Source organism: Penaeus monodon, chromosome 10 (assembly GCF_015228065.2).
Source record: "Penaeus monodon isolate SGIC_2016 chromosome 10, NSTDA_Pmon_1, whole genome shotgun sequence".
In the NCBI taxonomy this organism is placed as follows: domain Eukaryota; kingdom Metazoa; phylum Arthropoda; class Malacostraca; order Decapoda; family Penaeidae; genus Penaeus; species Penaeus monodon.
Window position 1 is genome coordinate 26,542,235 of NC_051395.1, and position 19,912 is coordinate 26,562,146.

The 19,912-nt window shown below is 35.9% G+C and overlaps 2 protein-coding genes across 3 annotated transcripts; one reads left to right on the top strand and one right to left on the bottom strand.

Annotated features, from left to right (window-relative positions):
- Window positions 1-263: 263 nt before the first annotated feature.
- LOC119577986 (ubiquinol-cytochrome-c reductase complex assembly factor 2-like) lies at window positions 264-15,953 on the bottom strand. The gene is made up of 3 exons (XM_037925689.1): window positions 15,747-15,953; window positions 751-885; window positions 264-599 (listed from the first exon to the last, which is right to left on the bottom strand). The coding sequence occupies exons 1-3, from the start codon at window positions 15,821-15,823 to the stop codon at window positions 464-466; spliced, it is 348 nt and encodes a 115-aa protein (XP_037781617.1). The 5' UTR covers window positions 15,824-15,953; the 3' UTR covers window positions 264-463.
- Window positions 15,821-16,351, top strand: LOC119577985. Of its 2 annotated transcripts, none has more exons than XM_037925686.1 (2): window positions 15,821-15,995; window positions 16,104-16,351. In XM_037925686.1, the coding sequence occupies exons 1-2, from the start codon at window positions 15,836-15,838 to the stop codon at window positions 16,334-16,336; spliced, it is 393 nt and encodes a 130-aa protein (XP_037781614.1). In that variant the 5' UTR covers window positions 15,821-15,835; the 3' UTR covers window positions 16,337-16,351. The 2 variants fall into 2 exon arrangements, with proteins under 2 accessions (XP_037781614.1, XP_037781616.1); XM_037925688.1 differs by having other exon boundaries at window positions 15,821-15,983.
- Window positions 16,352-19,912: the final 3,561 nt, after the last annotated feature.

Below are 19,912 nucleotides of genomic sequence, written 5' to 3' on the forward strand. Positions count from 1 at the left end.
ACTCTACCAGGGTATTCCTCTTGTAATTCCTTTGCAAGATCATATGCAAGAGGGTCTCGATCCAGGCACAGGACTCTGACCTTGGGAGACTTCTCCAGAATCTTTCTTGAATGTCCTCCAGCTCCAAATGTCATATCCAGGAAAACTTGATTTTCTTTTGGAGCAAGATATTCTATCACTTCCTTTGCCATAACAGGGTTATGATTTCTCATTTCACTTGCAAAAGGTTTCTGCAAGCTAATTGAGGCATGAGACTTGGGAGATGTACCTGTACTTTTTGGGTTGACTTTTTGTACCATAGATAATGAAACTTTTATTCTTAGAGTTTGGTGCTCCAGTGAGAGATTGCAAAGAGAAAATGGACATTTCATCAGCCCCAAATTGTTCTTCATTAATACAGATGCCATTATGTGTGGATCAAAAAGTTGTATACTATATAAAGCAAAATTTACTGAGACTACAATTATCCCTGCTTGAACATGCCCGATAATAATCCTTTTTCGCTTTCTTCGATTGCTTTTAGAAACTCTGTTGAGGTAATCTGATGACACTCCTGCACTGTGACCCCTGTTGATGTACTGGTTAATTTGCGTGGATATCTGAAAGTAATTGTTTATTAAAATCAGAACTGATTCTAGAGATATATCAAATCAATCTTGGGAAAAATCAGTTCTGAGTAAAAGAAATGCTTGAAAATTATTTAAGATAAATAATTGCTTTGATTTTTCTCACCAGACAAAAGTCACTAACCTTATAGAATAACTATTGTTTGCTATGCGATTTAAAGAAGCACAGACCCTTTGGCAATCTGCTTCATCTGTGGGAGTAGTATCACCAAGTCTAAATGCTTCTGACACTCTGATGCGCAGATGTTCTCCCAGGTCCCTGCAGTAATGAATGAAAAACTTCATATGCTTAAAAATATAAATAATACTGACTTAATCAAATAATCAATCAACAACATGAGCTAACATGAAGTAAATTGATATATCCATTTTTTTTGCTTCCAATCACATGGGTTCCTCTTGGCAAGCAAAAGCTAAATCAAATAATAAATAAAAGGTGTAAAAAATAAACATGTAATTAAAACACAAAACCAAAAATGTTATATGTGATGACTTGTATCTGTGGGGAAAAAAGGAAATCTTCATACACTACCTAATAGAAGGTACATTTATAAAATGGTAATTATTTTTATTTTTGTTATAAAATGATAATCAATAATTTCCTATAGTTTCAATATAACTGTCATTTACACAGCAATGTTAATGAAATCTATATTTTTTTAAATTTAAACCAATGTCACAGGGAAAATGCTGTGCCCATTTCAGATTTTTTGTGAAATATCTCTGCACGTGCAAAGCTACAGAGGAGTCCGTCAGTAAACCCTGTGACCTTACTTGATTTCCCCTTTCCTTGAATTTGCAGGAAAAAGTCTCTTATACTAATGATATGAATATTAATGGTGTTATTTTTATTATAGACATTATAATTAGTATAATGTTATTGGCGTAGTAAAAGCAATATAAAATAACATAAAAAAAGGAAACAGTGAGACAGGTAGTACTTGTAATTGGCTTATTACTGACTTAATACAATTGGTGCCATCTATGTTTACAAACAATTAACAAATTAAAGTCACAGTTGGCATGGTATGTACAGTTCTGGAATTATATTTCAGTACACATGCAGGGTCCCAATCTTGTACATCTGGCAACCACCTCGATGTAAACATAGCGTAAATCGTATTTTTATGAATGAGGCGAAAACCCTAGGTTGTTTGTAACAAAGTGCTAGATTGGTAGTGTGGAACGTAGGATTACTGGGTTGGAAAGTTTCGGAATTCAGTTAAACATCCTTTTGTTTGTCCAAATGTTTATGAGCTGATTACAAAGAAATTACAAAGAAATAACATATAAGAAATGGGTTAATGGTTAAAAGCAAGATAAATGTGCTAGACATCTAAGGTCATGCAGCACTATAGTTAATGTTAGGGAAGGGTGGTTGAGTTAGTGATTAGTTGTCTAAGCTGGGCAAAGGAATTGGTGAGTGAAAGAGTTAGGGTCAGGTGTGGTAAGGAGTTAGATTAGATGAAGGATATGTATGCGTTTGAGGAAAGAGAATAGGTTGTTGAAGCAGAAAGTGTGGGATTCTGTAAAGATGTCTGATAGCTTGGGAGGTCGGTGAAGGGAGGATAGGTGGGGGAAAGCAGAGGTATGGGTTGTTTCAAAACGTGAGCACGACAATAGGATGTGTGGGATTGAAAGGGGAACATTACATAAGGAACATAAGGGTGGATCAGATTGTGACATCAGATAGGAGTGTGTTAGACAGGTGTGGCCAATGCATAAGCGGGTGAGAGCGGTCTCCCAATGTCTGTTCCGATGAAATGGAGCTGACCAGGAGGAGATTGATAGTTTTACAGAATGTAATTTATTAGTGCGGAGGCTTGACCAAAAAGATTGCCATCGATTATACAAGGAGGTCTTAAAGTGTGGGTAATACTCCGTGGCTGGGATACGTGAGAAGCGTGGTTGGTATGATGTGGACATAGCGGCGTGGTGTGCTACTGTATCTGCCTGTTCATTGCCGGGGATTCCAACATGGCTGGGCACCCAGCAAAATTTGATTGTTTTATGGCATGTGGACAGGTAGAACAACCAGTTCTGGATCTTACAAACAAGGGGGTTGGTGGTGTGTATTGACTTTATTAGAGTTAATGAGTTACGGGAGTCAGTAAAAATTGTAAAAGAGGAAGAGGAGAGTGAGTATATATGTTTTAGAGCAAAAAGGAGTGCATACAGTTCTTTAGTAAGGACACTGGATTCAGGAGGAAGGGAGTATTTGAAAGTACCAGTTGGGAAGATTACTGCAAAACCAGCAGGGAGGTGGATTTGGAGCCATCAGTATATATGTGAATACTAGAGGAATGAGTGGAGACATGGTCAAGGAAATGTGTGAGAAGGACAGTAGGAGGGATATTTGATTTTGGTGGGTCGAGGAAAACAGAAGAGCAAATATGGGGGTGAGGTATAAGCCATGGAGGGACGGAATGGACAGAGAACGGGAGAGGTTGGAGATGGGGGAAAGGGGAATGGGAGAGGAGGGTATCCATGCGAGTGGAGAAAAGAGTAGGTAATCGTGAAGATGAAGCTAAGGTAAGAAGTAGGGATTGTGGGATAGTTAGTTTAGTGAGGGAAAGTTGGTGGAATCGAACATAGCATCGGAGAGAGAGAAGGGCACGGCGTCGAACATATAAGAAAACATATAAATTAAATCAATTAGTTACAATTACATAAAATAATAGACATATTAATACAGAGAAATGTTATACATATTCATAACTAACAAATACTTAACACCTGATATAAAGAAATTTCGTATTACATCAGATCATACACTAATTATTTCAACTCGCCGAAAATTATGATTTCCGAGCCCTCCTACTGGTTCCTTGTTTTGCGAGTCTTATACTCACTAAATGGCCAGCGGACCTTGTATTCGCTGCCTTGACTGTGAGAAGCCTTATGCTTCTACAGTAAAACGTAATGTTCGACAAAATGAGTCTTATACTCATTTATAAACAGCGAGCCTTACGCTCTCCGTCCGGAACGTTTTCCCTCATAGAGCTTGTCTCCGCGTCTATGCGTCTCCCCGTCTCCCCTCCACGTGTCATGTTCACGTCTCCCCTCAGGTGGATACGAGTTGGCCTACCTAGCCACTGGGTGGCCAAGCCAGCCCAAGTCAGTGCTGGTCCAAATCCCGGACAAATAGAGAGAATGATTACCTAAAAGGTAACCCCAACACTCTCCGTGGAAAGGAACTGGGGACCCTACCACGTACTCACTCCAAGAGCATCACATGAAAATTATAATTAAGTATCATGCTGTGACCACGGCGGCTCAAACATGAACCTACCGTTAAAAAAAATAGCATTAAATGAATGTATAATTATTCTAGTATCATAGTCTATCTTTGTTCGGTGAATTACAAATACAAATACTGAGATGTGTAAGTAGTAAATACAAATGGTTTTGGTCGTGTTCCATAAAACTCTTTAAGAACGTAAAATAATAATTATTAACTTTCTTTCGTGAAATACTTTATTTTTACGCATTATACCTTGTTAGTGTAATTGAACATAAACTGGTTTGCTTAAATAACTATGTGCTCTGACTCCCTTCCACGGCCATTGACAAGTATAGAAAATGAGATGTTAGGATTTAAAGGGGTAACTCGAGTAATTTTGTAAGCTCTCTAAAGCCTTTGTCCTTTTGCTTACTACTTACTTGATATTTGCGAAGTTCTGGCTTCGCCCGGGCCTTTCACTTATGGCCCGGCCTGTGTGTGTATCCTTTTGCAAATAAACCGGTATATAATATATAATCTGGTCATTACAGGTAGAATATATATAGCTAATAAGTGTATTAATATCTATTTTTAGAAACGAAATAAGCATTTGATACTTCGTTTTTTTAACAAGTGGTTGCAAAACATGCAGTATTGATTATCGCTGGCTTTGAAGGGGAATGTTTTTCAAATGCGACTTTTTGGAATCTATGGAGGTAAGGAGGCATTCCCTCTTTATATGAACACAACAATTAACAATGATATTTGCTTTTTTTTTTTGAATATAGAGAACGCCTCATACTTCAATCGTCTATGTATGGCAGCTAAATCAAATAGAAATCTGCAAAGTCACTGAGAAGTTAGCAAGTGCTTCTCGAAGCTGCACCATCTAGTAGCAGCTGATCGAACTAATGAAATGAGACTTTTCTTTTCACCTAAACAAAACACTTTTTCAATAAACAGAAAACATACTACATTATATTCTCCATTATAGAACATTACATGAACGCAAACCACATTATGGGTATGGAGTATATAAAGACGATTTACCATTGTGTGTGCGTGCGCGTGCGCGCGTGCATGTGAGAGATAACACAAGGTGTGCAAATTACCTTTTCACCTCTTTAACCTTTTTATTGTATTATGATGTATGGAAAAGATCACTGTCTATATAGATTACTACCGTATGTACCCTAATATTTTAAGTTCTAATCTCTCATTCTATATTTTCCAGATATGATAGACAAAACATCTACGAAACTGCGAGGAGTGGCCACGTGACTTGTAATATGTGGGGGTGGATATTCCTGCATGGCGTTGGTGAACTGGTAGAAACAGAGGGGAGATTCAATTCGGAGAAATATGTCGAATTATTAGAAGTGTTCTCCCGTCAGTACGGAGCTATGCCTTGCCTTTCCCAGAAACGGTCGTATCCATGCAGGATAACTGCCCAGTACACACGTCGAAGGTAGTTAAGAGATGGTTTCGTGACCAAAACCACCTCGAGATTTTACCATGGCTAAGCAAGGCATGTGACTTAAACCCAATGATAAGTGTTTTACCAGTTAGTCAATTCATACAAAGCAAGATAGTATTTCAGTAAACAAATACATGTTACTTTTCACTGAACGTAGTTCAAAATGTTTGAAATGCAGAACTATAATTCTGAATCGCTACGCATACTAGTAGTCAAACAATTGCAAATGGTCAGCATCTCTAATTTCTCATCACGCACAAATGCTCACAGTGATGAAACTTTATATATTCACTGTATTCCTAATGTGATTTTGCGTATAGTTAATGTTCTATAATGAAAGTTATAACGTATTCTTTCTTCTGAATCAGTGTTTGGATCTGACTAAAAGATAATTAACTTTATTTGTTCAGTTAGCTGCTTCTAGATACTTAAGTAACGAGTAGTTGCAAAGCTCTTACCGAATTTGCATATTCTATTTCTTCCAGCTGCCATACGTAGCTGTTTGTAGAAAGCTGCATTTATAATGTGCAGCTATAATCATTTGTGGAACTAAAAACGCCGGCTCACTTCCATAGGGGTTTCCATTTCAGTAATCAAATAATTCCAATAATCTGTGTATGGAAAAATACTCTTTAAAGCCAACGATATGTAATACATAAAACAAGAAATTATGCTTTCGTAAACTTATCAAGAGAATATATATAAATGTAGATAAATATGCAAATTTAATGACACCTACACATATAGAGTGGATAGACATGAATTGACAAACGATAAATAAAAATTACAAAAGTAGAGAGCAACATATACCCACTCCCTCAGGATAAATATGAAAACATTTAAGATTTTAGATATCATAGAACATCCTTAATGGAAGTAAGATTATTTCCCTTCCTTCAAACCACCTAACTTGTAGTTGCTTGAGTTGAAACAAGCTGACGTGCATTTCCTTGCTCAGCTGTTCGAATGTGGACGCGTCTCCATAGGCTAATGGAATATTGAGAGCGAAAACCATTATCAGAATTTAGCACAAGATAAAGTGTATTCGTGATGAACAAAACGAATCATACATATATTTTTGTAACTCACCAAGTACATAAGTGCGCGGGTGAAACAGACTTCTAGCTTGTTTGTTGCAGTATATTGTAACGAGAGAGAATGGTACAACAGACGGACAGAGATTCAGTCCGGTCAGCGTGCTGTAGACTGTATGTCTGTCCCTCTTTTAAACAGATTGAACAAGGAAACTCACAAGGGTTGCGATGTACTCGGAAGCGTGGAGAAGAGGATGTGATCGTGTATACGGGACGGCGTCGCGAGGCGGAAGGCCTGCGGATGTCGCCATGTCTAGCAAAGGTGTGGTATGTAGAGGCTAGTGTTACTGTATTAAATATATATTTATAAGTTAATAACGTTACGTGTATGGCAACGGTAGAGTAAGGGAAGGAGTCTGCTACAAGTGGTCCCAGGGGAGCCCTTTAGGGTTATGGGAAGATAAGGGAAAACACTTAAGGTTTCTTAGTGGGCCTCCCTGCGAGAGATTTGGTGTGTGTTGAAATGGGCCGTGTGTGAAATGTGTGTGAAATGGGTCTTATACACACACACACACACACACACACACACACACACACACACACACACACACACACACACACACACACACACACACACACACACACACACACACACAGAGGGGCTATGCCCATGAGGGGAGCCCGGCCTGTGTCGACTAATGCCGAATCGCTCACGTGTGTCAGCTGGTGCTGACTCGGCTGAAACTAGCCCTTACCCGCCGTGGTGCCCAGCCACAGCAGTAACCTCCGGGCGACAGTTGCAACTTCTCGCGCCTGGGCGGGACGCGAACCGCCGACCCCTCGGATGAGAGGCCAACACGTTACCACTGTACTAGCCCGGATGCTATATATAAGGATAAGTCCGATATGCGAAGCTCGCCCGGGCTATGCCTATGCGGGGAGCCTGGCCTGTGCCGACTAATGCCGACTCGCTCACGTGTGTCAGCTGGTGCTGACTCGGCTGGAGGTTATATCGTTGTTAATTGTTGTGTTCATATAAAGGGGGGAATGCCTCCTTACCTCCATAGATTCCAAAAAGTCGCATTTGAAAAAACATTCCCCTTCAAAGCCAGCGATAACTTATACTGCATGTTTTGCAACCACTTATTAAAAAAAAAACGAAATATCAAATGCTTATTTCGCTTCTAAAAACAGATATTAATACACTTATTGGCTATTTATATTCTAAAAACAGATATTAATACATTTATTGGCTATTTATATTCTACCAATCCTGTTCTTTGTTACAAACGACCTAGGGTTTTCGCCTCATTCATAAAAATACTATTTACGCTGTTTACATCGAGGTGGTTGCCAGATGTACAAGATTGGGACCGCGCATGTGTACTGAAATATAATTCCGCAACTGATCATACATGCCATGCATGTTGGTTTTGGGTTGAACTATCACCAATGAATTACTCTTTCAAATGGTGAAAACCTAATATATATCAGTAGAAAAATTTGAAGAGCTTATACAAAACATGTAGCTAAATCCCCATTTTCAAATATCTGCATTTGAAAGCAGGGCATGTGGAGCTACAAGGGTAGACATTCCTGGGTCCCTCCCCTCCTCCTCTTAAACTTGGCATTTTGTGTCTTTAGCACATAATTATAAATCACTAAATATACAAAATTGAGTAATGTGAGACAGACATAATGAGACTGAATATTCATGAGCAATGAGGAAACACTTTCCCTCTAGATCTACCACCCAAATTGCCTTTCGGAGTTCAAGGACTGTTATATTTTCTTATTCTGTAAAATTTCCCATACTAAACAACTTTATATGCAAATTATGCACAAATAACAGACAATCTTGCAGGATGGGAGGAGGGTAAAAGAGTATAATCATATAATATTTATTTTTATCAATTTTGTCCTAAAATTTAGAAGAGAGATGGAGTTTTGCTGGATAACAGTAAACGTATGCTGGAACTTTCCTCTTTTTTCATTATTTTGGTCAATGACAAGCAGACATTTCCCTTAATACCTGAAAAAGTAAGCAGACATTTCCCTTAATACCTGAAAAAGTATCATATATCTAGTTTATAGCATAATAATCATAACATTACATGAATGGATGGTTACAGGGTTTACTCACTGAATAAGCTCAAAATCCAAATTTTGTTACAATTTTTGTTTTTGTACTCTAATAGCAAATTTCTAAACTTAACACAAGGCTAGCAATTTAAGGATGTCAATTTGAGAACCAATATCCCCCATGCTTATCATAACATATATTTTAGTTCAAACTCAATTATATATGTGAGAAATCTCTATTCTCTTGTTTCATTTTGATGCAAAAGAAAATCTTTCATCATTTTCTGATAGAATATTTATTTCCACCATATTTGGGGTCAAAACTCTGAGGGAACCCTCATATCTCTCAGTAGATGTGACTAATCACACACACACACACACACTCTCTGATACACAAAATCTCCATGAACATTATAAAACTCAATGTTCCAATTAGTAAAATACCAAAAGGTCGATCCATTCCACCATGGAAGAATTCAACATTGATCGTGCACCTTACATGTCTACCACAAAAAAACAGTGTGCATAACTGTGTGTTGAAACAAACTGCACTAGCAACGGTACAGGAACACACAGAATCTATGGGCGATGATGCATGGAGTGTTACACCGACGGATCCATAGAGTCTGGATACAAAGCTGGTTGTACTTGAGCTGTGTACAAAAATGGCTTACTACAACATCAAGTTAATATGAGAATACAAAATTGGGCCAGCACTACACAGATGGAGCTGGCAGGTATACTCCTCGCAACAGAATTCAAAAACAGCAAATGACTGAGGTATCTTCCCTAGACTTTAAATCAAGCAGTCTTTCATTTTGATTTTCTTGGAGGAGTTAGTTGAGCATCTAATGATGATGATAATAATAAAAAAAAAAAAAATCCTTATAGATAGTATTTATATATGGCAAGATCTACCTTCCTTTGATGAAGCACAATAGCTGCTGATACTATGGCAGTCACTTGATAAAATGCCACTATCACAGTGCCAACCACTGGTTAACTCTCAACCAGCTCTTGTGAAACCACAATATAGCACCCCTAGAAGAAGGGTTATAGCGACAGCAGGCCTGTATAATTTAGGTGTGGATTTATGTTAAATCAATTTTAATCTAGTAAATGAATTACATCACGACTCGACTGCTAACCAATGTACTGTTAACAGTCAACACAAATTTTGCCACTCTTAGTGAAATGAAAGCTTATGAACTCGACTTTTGAACTAGATCCAGGCAATGTGCCTGGTAATAAGAATGGAATTATTTACGATCACCAGAAAAACAGCAGATGAAGAAACAGCAACAGCGAAGATTACCCATACTCCAAACAGGTTCGTAACAAAGAAACCGGCAGGCAAACCACAGGACCCCAACACCACACATCAGAAACACAAGTTACCACTCAAAAAAATGTAGTACTCATTAACATAACAAATAAATCAATCCCTTCAAACTTCAACAATCCAATAAAATTAACAGTGCTCTAAATAAATCCAAATTTCAAAAAACATCATATAAAACTCCTTAAGAATCCTAGAAGACAGCAAAGCCATAAGATTTGTAAAAAAAAAAAAAAAAAAAATTGGACCTTTGAATGCAATAAATGACCTTGGAAGCTGAGAAGTCCAATGTAAGCAACCGTCCTCTAGTAGAAACCAAGGGTGCTCCTATGGCACTATTTCCCCAGTGGAAACTGAAATTAACATTATAATCTAAGAAAAAATTAAAATCATTTGGGGACCAGACACTCAAATAAGAGAAATAAACTGAGTAAATAAACTAAGTAAATCATCAGAATGAGAAAATAAACGGCTACCCACTAAAGCTCTAAAAATGACATTCCAAGGACCACTACCCTCCAAAGTAGCCATAGGCCCTACTTCATACCAAGCTTTCCAGTACACATTTCCCATTCCAAAATGCTTCAAACTCCTTATTTATGGACATGGGATAATTTCTTGCAAACTCAGATGTAGTAATTGCAATCAGCAAGGTCACAAATTTAAAGATTGTCCAAATTACTCTTATTGTTTTTTCTGTAATGAGGATCACCCAGCATATGACAGAACATGTTGACACATATAAAAGCTCAAGAAATAAACAAAAACAACATAACACCAAACAACCAGTAGTTAAGAAACTTTGACATCAGTAAAAATTGCAAGAACACCACACTAACAACAGCAGATATCCACAACCCAAACACTGAAAACTACCAACACCTAGAGGACAATACAAACAGCATACAACAGACAAACCCAAACATAATGCAAACATTTGCTCAAACATTAACCCAAACACACAACATAACACTAGCTCAGAAAAAAAAGCACACACTAAATCCATCTGTGAAATCAAAGCTTGAAAAAACAAAGAACAAACACACACACATGAATAAAGCACGAAAAACAAAGAACTAGTAAATTCCCCAATAACATGGACACTCCCAATACCTCTATATAAAACTCCAACACCAGGAAAAAAAAAAAAAAAAAGTCAGTAACCAAAACAATACCAGAGACAATAACAGAAGCAACCCCAATCATAAAAGAAATTTTGGAATACGTAAATGGATAGATTAATACTCTGGAACGCCAGGTCCATTTTAAACATAAAGACAGAAACAGAGCGAAATATGGTTAACTAAAAATGACAATTTTAAAATACAAAATTATGTAACAGAAAGAAGAGAAAGAACAGAACAAAGGGGAAGAGGTCTAGCTATTTGTATACATAACAGTATACAATATAAGAAAATAAAACTCAGTGAAAGACAAAATACCAAGATAGAAGCAATAGCTATAAAAATTAGCTACAAAACAAAATAGATAAAATTAATTTTGATTTACAACCCTTGCAATAGAATAGAACAACAAGAAATAGAACATTACACAGAACAGTTAGAAAAATAGAAATAGGAACCCCCAGAACTAAGCTATTTAGAAATTAAAACAAACACAAATTCAGGTAGGACCACCTCCCAATAATAATAAAAGGCAGCAGTCATAACAACATACACATACAAAAGAAATAAAATGGAGCATCAATAAAGAAGGGTGCATGAATTTTCAAGGAGAATTAAATAACAAAGACATCAAGGGCATTAACTCTATAACAGAAGTAATGGGTCTAAAAAAATGATAATAAAGTTAGTAAAAATAAACCAAGCAAACCCTGGTGGAATCTGAAATGTAAAGAAATCATAAAACAAAGAAATAAAGCATTTAATAACGAGAAAAAATCTAAATGAGGTAAACAGAATAGAATACAAGAAACTACAAATCAAAGCAAGAAACATTATAGAAACAAAAAAAAAGAATAACTGGGAAACCTTCTGTGCATCACTAGATTTTAACACACCAACCAGAGAGATCTGGAATTCCATAAAAAAAAAGGCAAAAACAGAATTAGTCATTAATTGATAATAATCAACCGATCCAGGATATAAAGCAAAAACTTTATTTGCTAAAAGAAGAATTTCAAGGAATAATAAACAAAAAAGCAAAACACTTGCTAACAAAAACAAAAATAAAGAATTTAACAGAACAACAAAACACTGAAGGAATAAGTAAAAACCTCACTTTAAAAGAATTAACTTCAGTATAAAAAAAAAAATCAAATAAAGGAAAAGCCTATGGACCACATGAATTATCATATGAATTTTTAAAAAATGCCCCCCAAAACGTATTAGAAAAAATCTTAACATTTTTTAACCTTTACTGGTTAATATGAAAATACCTGAAGGAAGTAAAAAAAACCAAAAACATTATAAAACTGGGTAAAGACCCAACAGAAAAAAAATCTTAGATTCATTAGTAGAATATCATGTCTTGGAAAAATATTTGAAAGCATTATAACTAATAGACTAAAATGGTGGTTAGAAATTAACAAAAAACTAAACGAAGACCTAACAGGCTTCAGACCAAACAGCTCAACCACAGATACTCTACATATAATAGACTTTCATATCCATAAAGCTTTTGTAGAGAAAAAATATGCTCTAATATCATGCCTAGATTTGGAAAAAGCAATCGACACTATCAATCATGAAGTAATAATAATAGAAGCAACAAAACTTGGAATCACAGGTACCCCACTTAAGAGGATCACTGATTTCTTAAAAAACAAAATCTACTACATAGTCATAGGTAATAAAAGGACTGCAGAAGAAAATATAGTAAGAGGCCTCCCACAGAGCTCACTGCTAAGTCCCTTATTAAAAAGTAATATATGCAGACAATATTACAATTATAGCAATTAATAAAAATCTAGCAGAAGCTAAAAAAAAAAACTAGAATTAGGATTAAAACAAATAAAAGAATGGGCAACAAATGGGAATTTTAGCATTATACACTCTTACAAATGAAACAACCATTAAATATAAACAAAAAGAACTAGAATGTATGCCAATGATGAAAAAACTAGAAAAACACGAAAATAATAAGAAGAAAAGATATGTAACAGCAAATATAGAAGAATATAACACCAAAAAGAAAGGAGAAGCTTAGTAGACAGAGTAATAGAAACCTGTAAAGAATTACATATAACAATAAAAACAAAAAAGTTATCAAACATAACACCTATTCCACCATGGTTTGATATTTAAAAAAATATACGATGAAACAGAAGTAATAGAGGCAGAACGTTTTGCAATAAAAAAAGGAATTACCTATATCCAAAACAACAGATTAGTAACATCAGTAATATTTTCAGATTCAAAATCAGCATTACAACTAATATCAAACTTAAAACCTAAAAACTTTAAACACATTACATTTGAAATACAGGCATTGATATACACACTTACAAACCAAAATCAGATACTTACAATATAGTGGATCCCATCACACAAAAATATTAAAGGTAATGAAATAGCTGATCAAGCAGCAAAAAAAATGCATAACATAACTAATACCATAACCATACACGAAGACAAAAAAATAAAAATAAAAAATAAAACAAATAAGAATAAAAAATCTATGTAAAATGGAAAACACACTTAAATGCAATCCTAAACAGAAGCGCTTAAACCGTATAACGGGTATAGAACCCTATTACATTGGCTTGCAGTGTTATTGATACTGGTATACAGCTTCACTCTTTATTTCTAAGAGTTGACACACAATATAGGAACACACGAGACATGTCTATTTATAGGGGTAATAGCGGTATGCGGGTCAGGTCAGCTTGCCCGGAGGGAGATGGCGAAGCGGCCTTACCACGTTGGGTGCTGGTCACGAACTCTCTGGGTCAAACGAGGTGAGATATAAATGTAACCTACGCCCTCGCTGAGCGAATGGTTCTAATTTGGATCAGTGTGGTAACCAGCCACGTGGTCCACTGGTAACAGAAATAGACTTCTGTATGTCGTATTGCTCGGCCACCTACTCGCGCTTCGCCCTCGAGGTGCCTTCAAGGGTAACCTAACTTGGCTGGTCGTCTCGTTCTTGTGCGTTGTGCTGGTGCATCTTCGTGGCTGCTCGTCCCTGTTATCCTCTTCCTCCTGGTCCTCGGTGTAATCTGTCCGTCCTTAATGTCCACACGTCCTCAAAAGTCTCGCACAGGTCCTCCTTGTAACGGGTCTGGGCGAGGGCTAGTCTAGACAAATCCGAAGTCAAGGAGGTCCTGTGCGGCTAATGCTTACATTATCACCAAGTACAGCTGAATGTGAACGAGGCTTTAGCAAAATGAACCTGATCAAAACTGACAAGAGAACCCGCCTGCAGTACAACTCATTATCATCACTAGTCAGAATCTGTTGTGATGGACCAGCTCTCCAAGCTCAGCCAAGACCAGCCATTCAGAAGTGGATGGACATGACCAAGGGCACAAGACACCTTGGGGGGCATCAACTTTCTGGCCCAAGAAAGAAGAAGGTGGTTGTTGAGTTATCATCAGAGGAAGAAGACTAGTCTAGACCATGCAGACGGATGGTCAATTCCCTTGAAGTGTCTTTAACAAATAACAAATAAAGACAAATATTGTTTTATTGTGTCACTTTATTATGTAAAATGCAAAAACAAACATCTTTTTCTAGTCAGAAAACTACAGTACAGTATTAATGTAAGTACCAGGCAATTTAGGCTGCAGCTTTATCTTGTAAACATGTATGAAATGCAGCACCAGTAGCATAACATGCAGGATGAGTAGCACAACATGCAGGACAAGTAGAATTTAGCAACTGCTCGTCCTGCAGGACGAGTGGCTCTGAAATTTTTTTTGATCCCTATTACTTATAACTAAACTTAGAAACTGACCCAAATTGCAGATGGTGTGAATATCCAAAAGAAACAATTGAACACTTAAAATTGCAATGCCCAAGATTCCATTCTGAAAGAACTAAATTATTAGAGGCATTAAAAAAGATAAAAATAACTAATACAAATATCCCACTATTTATAACAGGGGAAAATCAACCTCCTGCTAAGTAGTACTACATACTAAGACACATGAAAATCCTCCTACAAAGATCAAGAATAATAAATATAAAACAGGGATTAATTCCTTCAAACAACAGAGAGAGGCTTCCAAGAAACAAGATCCAGGGAATATAGACATAAGAAGTCTAAAACTCTATAAAAGAAGAAAGTCTAAAACTCTATAAAAGAAGAAAGAAGATAAATTCCTAAACACAAAAAGCTACCTTCTAAAAATACAGAACCTCAACCATGGACAAGATTGAAAAGCAGAAAACTAGACATTTGCATAACCAGAATGAAAACAACACATACAAGATTGAACCAGCACCTACACAAAGTAAAAATAGTAAATGACCCATCATGCAGATGGTGTCACTACCAAGAAGAAAACATAGAACACATAATACTACAAGTTCAAGATTGCATTCTCACTGAACAGTGTTGCTGGAAGCTCTGAAAAGAATCTAAATAAACAACCTTCAAATAGATTTATCAGGTGCTGAGCTCTCACCAATAACGAAGTACCACATTTTAATATACACCAAAATATTCTCAAAAAAAAAAAAAAAAACTAATAGAGATAATAAAAGAAGAAAAAGGAAGAATATAGATCCGGGGGTTATACACTATACAAGTCTAAGACCCTATAAAAGAAGGAAGAAGACTTACGTCACAGATAACTGATATTACGTAAATTGAAGACAATAAATCAAATTCATGCTCGGAAATTATTTATTATATATGTGCAAGTCCTATAATGCAATGGCAGCAAGGTACTCACGACTTCGACATAAAATACAAAATTAAAATTAAAATTATTCTTAGCCCCCCACTCCAATAGACAAATAAATAAAAAAATAAATAAAAGTCTCCCACTTTTTCTCACCTTCCCCCTGTCTTGCTCTCGTCCAAAGGCCACTTTTCTAACACACGTAAGAAGTTTCTGTAGCTGTTCCTGGCCATTCCTTCCCGTAAATGTTCAGAGGGTCACCGACTGCAGTGCGTCCGCCGAGCCGCACCGGGGAGCTTCTGCCTTGGCTTCGCTCGGCCGAAGGCTCGGCGCCGCACCTCGCCCTCTGCCTCCGCTCGCACCGATTCTACTTTGCTCCTTCTAATGGGTTGAGTACGTTTCATGGTAAATAGACGAATATATGTAAATTATCCACGGCGATTTTTATAAGTCAAGCAGAAATTTTACTAATGAAAACGAATGTCTAAAACATTTTCTACATTCCCTTTATAGGCTCGTTTCCCCTCACTCTCGGTATAAACAATGGCCAGTCACAAGCTCACTTCTCTAGTCACATTGCTTTGCCTCATTTCCCTGTCGCACTGCAGGGATATCGAAAGAGAAATGACGGTGGAGGTGAAGGCAGGGACGCAGGAATGTTTCTACGAGAACGTGAAAGCCGGGGAAACCATAGATGTGGAATACCAGGTAGGATGAAAGATGTCATGGCTGGTTCCAAATGTTAGATACAGAATGACACGTCATCCAGTTGTTTGATTTTATGCTGCAGATGCTGCGATATTATAGACATTTAGAACCATAATAAGACCTAGAGGTAACTGGGAGAATATGGTTTGTGGATTTAAGCTCCATATTTATCACAATTGTGGTGGGAGTATATACTAACTGGAATTTCCAACTCTTCTTTTTCTTTCTGACCTTTAGCCCTTTGTGGACGGGTGGCATGTGCGTACATGACATGGCATGGCTGGACTATCAGCCAGGGGCAGATAGTTACAATCACGACAAAATATTATTTTTCTGCCACTGAAAACGTGATTAAGTCATTTTTAACACTCATTTTTACTATACAAAAAAAAATATATGTATATATACAACAAACCTACGATTTCGACTCAATGAAGCCACACGCTGCTTATTTTATTCAGACTATAGAGCGAATAATGATCAACTATGGAGTCTATATAGCAACAAAAATATCCTTCAGTCTTGATTTATCAGGAAATATGGCAAGTAGAGACTTTAGAAATTAATGATAACTGAAAATATAACATATGCTCGTAGTATTACGAAGAAACGACAAGGGATGCTGGTATTTGGCATGAGCGGTCACGCATGCTAGGGCGACGATATAAGCCCCGGCAGCGAGGCCCGGGCCACTATGAATACTACCCATATGGAAAGAGTTAACTGTAGATTAGATTATGTGTTGAAGTTCGGTATTATGTTATGTAACAATCAGGTTTTCTTCTTCTTCTTTCTTGTTATAGGGTTTTAGACTATAGTTGTCTATATCCCCTGGATCCTCTTCTTATTGGTTTTTGCTGTTTATATTATGTCAATTAATCTTGTTTTTTGTAGGAAAATCTTTGTATGTCTCGATATGTAGTACTTTATTATTGATGGCTGGTCTGTGCCTGTAATCAGGAGATTTGTATTAAAATCTTGTATGTTAATTTTTGTGAGAGCTTGTTTTAGTTTGGTTCTTTGAGAGTTGAATCTTGGGCAATGTAGTATCATGTGTTCAACAGTTTCTTCTTGATTCCTGCACCATCTGCAGAATGGGTCATTTTCCATCTTTATTCTGTATAAATGTTGTTTTAGTCTTGTGTGTTTGGTTGTTATTCTTGCTAAACATGTATCTAGTTTTCTGTATTTAGCTCTAATCCATGGTTTTTGATCATTGTCTTTGATGAAATAATTTTTTGTGTTCAAGATTCTCTTTAAATCTATTTCCCACTGTTTTAAGTTCTCTGATTTGATTTCTTTTATAGTATATTTTGTGTCTTGTGGTATGGATATGGGATTGTTTATATCATGAGCTTTCTTTGCGGCTCGATCGGCAATTTCATATCCCTTTATGTTTTTATGTGATGGAATCCATTGTAACATTATTTTCTTGTCTTGTGTTGAGAGTGAATGTATTTGCTTTTGTATTTCATATGTGATTTGTTTGTAGTTCTGTGGTTTGGGGTTTTGTATTAGTTGTAGTGATGATTGTGAGTCTGTTAGTATTACTGTGTGTGTTAAATTGTTGTTTGTTATATATACTAGTCCTTGTTTTATGGCAAATAGTTCAGCATGAGTGATTTCTATTCTAGGGGGTAATTTCCAAATAGTTGTTATATTTTTGTTTTGAATGAAGATGGCTGCTGAGGTTGATTCTGGTTCTTTTAACTTTGAACCGTCTGTGAAAATTTTATTGTAATCTTTGTAGATAGTATTTGTTAATTCCTGGTATTGTTTGTTAATGATTATTTGAGGGGTAATTTTTGTTATGTTATTCATAAATTTTGTTTGTATATACTCGGATATATCATACCATGGGGGTATTAGGGATATATTTGACGTTATATTTAGGGCTAAGTTATATGTTTAAGTTTGTTTTTGTTTTAGCAGCTCTATGTAATAGTGATCTTTTGTCTCTTTGAGGGTTGTATTCTTTTATACAGTTTATTGTTTTTTGTTTTATTGGCATGTTATTAGGTTTATTTAACGTTTTCATTTGTATGCATTCTAGTTCTTTAATTCTAATTGATAGTGGTGGGATATTTGTTATTACATAAAGAGCTATGATTGGGGTTGTTTTGAAACATCCAGTTGCCAGTCTAGGTACTTGATTTTGTAAAGTTTCTAGTGTTTTAAATTCTGTTTCTTTTGCTGCTCCATAAATTGTCATTCCGTATTCTATTTTTGGTTTTATATATATTTTATAGAATTTTAGTAGATTTTCCCTGTTTGCTCCCCAGTTTAGTGAGGCAAGTTTTTTCATTATGTTTATTCTATTTATTATTTCTACTTTTATTTTTTCTATATGGTTTTTCCATTTTAGTCTGGGAGCATCAAATGTTAGGCCTAGAATTTTCTGGCTATGAGTGTATCCAATTTCTGTATTTTCTATTTTTATTCTTGGAAGTTGATTTACCTTTTTATTTGAAAAACCCATTACTTTACTTTTTTAAAAATTTATTTGCAAGTCCCAGTTATCGGCCCATTCTTTTAATTATTGTAGTTCTGTTTCAATTTTAGTGGAAGCTTCTATTAGGCTTTTATTGCTTGTTACTAAGGTTATGTCGTCGGCGTATATTATTTTTTCAACTCCTTCTGATAAATCTAAGTCATTCATTAGTATATTGAATAATATTGGGCTTACTGGTGATCCTTGGGGTACTCCACTTTGTATTATTGCTTTATCTGATTTTTGGTTACCAATTATTATTTGGAATGTTCTTTCTATTAAGCTATTTATCCATTTTAGAGGTTTTCCTGTTATTCCTATTTTTGATATTTTTATCAATAGTGCCTCATGATTGACAGTATCAAAAGCTTTTTCTAGATCAGTATATGCTAATATTGTATATTTTTTTTTCTATGAATGCTTTGTTTATATGGTTATCAATTATTTGTAGTGCATCATGGTGCTTCTGTTTGGTCTGAAGCCTATTAAATCTTTATCTAATTTGTTGTTTTGTTCAAACCACCGGGTTAGTCTTTTTGTTATTATGTTTTCATATATTTTGCCAATACATGAAATTCTGCTTATAAATCTGTATGAATTTGCTTCTGAAGGGTCTTTTCCGGGCTTATTATTGGGTTTATTATTACGTTTTTTAATGATTCTGGGTATTCCCCTCTGGTCCAGTAAGAGTTTAAAGTAGTTAATATTGACTCTGTCAGTTGTCTGGGATGTTCTTATAAAACTCGTAAGGAATTTCGTCTGGGCCATAGGCTTTATCATTTTTGGCATCTTTTATTACTGTTTTTAGCTCTACTAAAGTTAGTTTTTTGTCCAATTCGTTTGTATTTTTTTGATTGAATAGTCTTTCTTTTTCTAAGTCTGACAAAAGTTTTTTAGTTTTTTTGCATACTATTTTTTTAAATTCTTCTTTGAATTTATCTAATTTATGTTTTATATTTGTTAAAGGCAGATCATTTTCTATTAAAGGATATTCTGTTGTAGTTTTTTTCCTGATAGTTTCTTTATGAACTTCCAGATCTTCCTTGGTGGATTTTTAAAACTTAATGAGTTGCAGAACTTTTGCCAAGATTCTTTTTTTCGTTGACTTATTGTGAATCTAGCT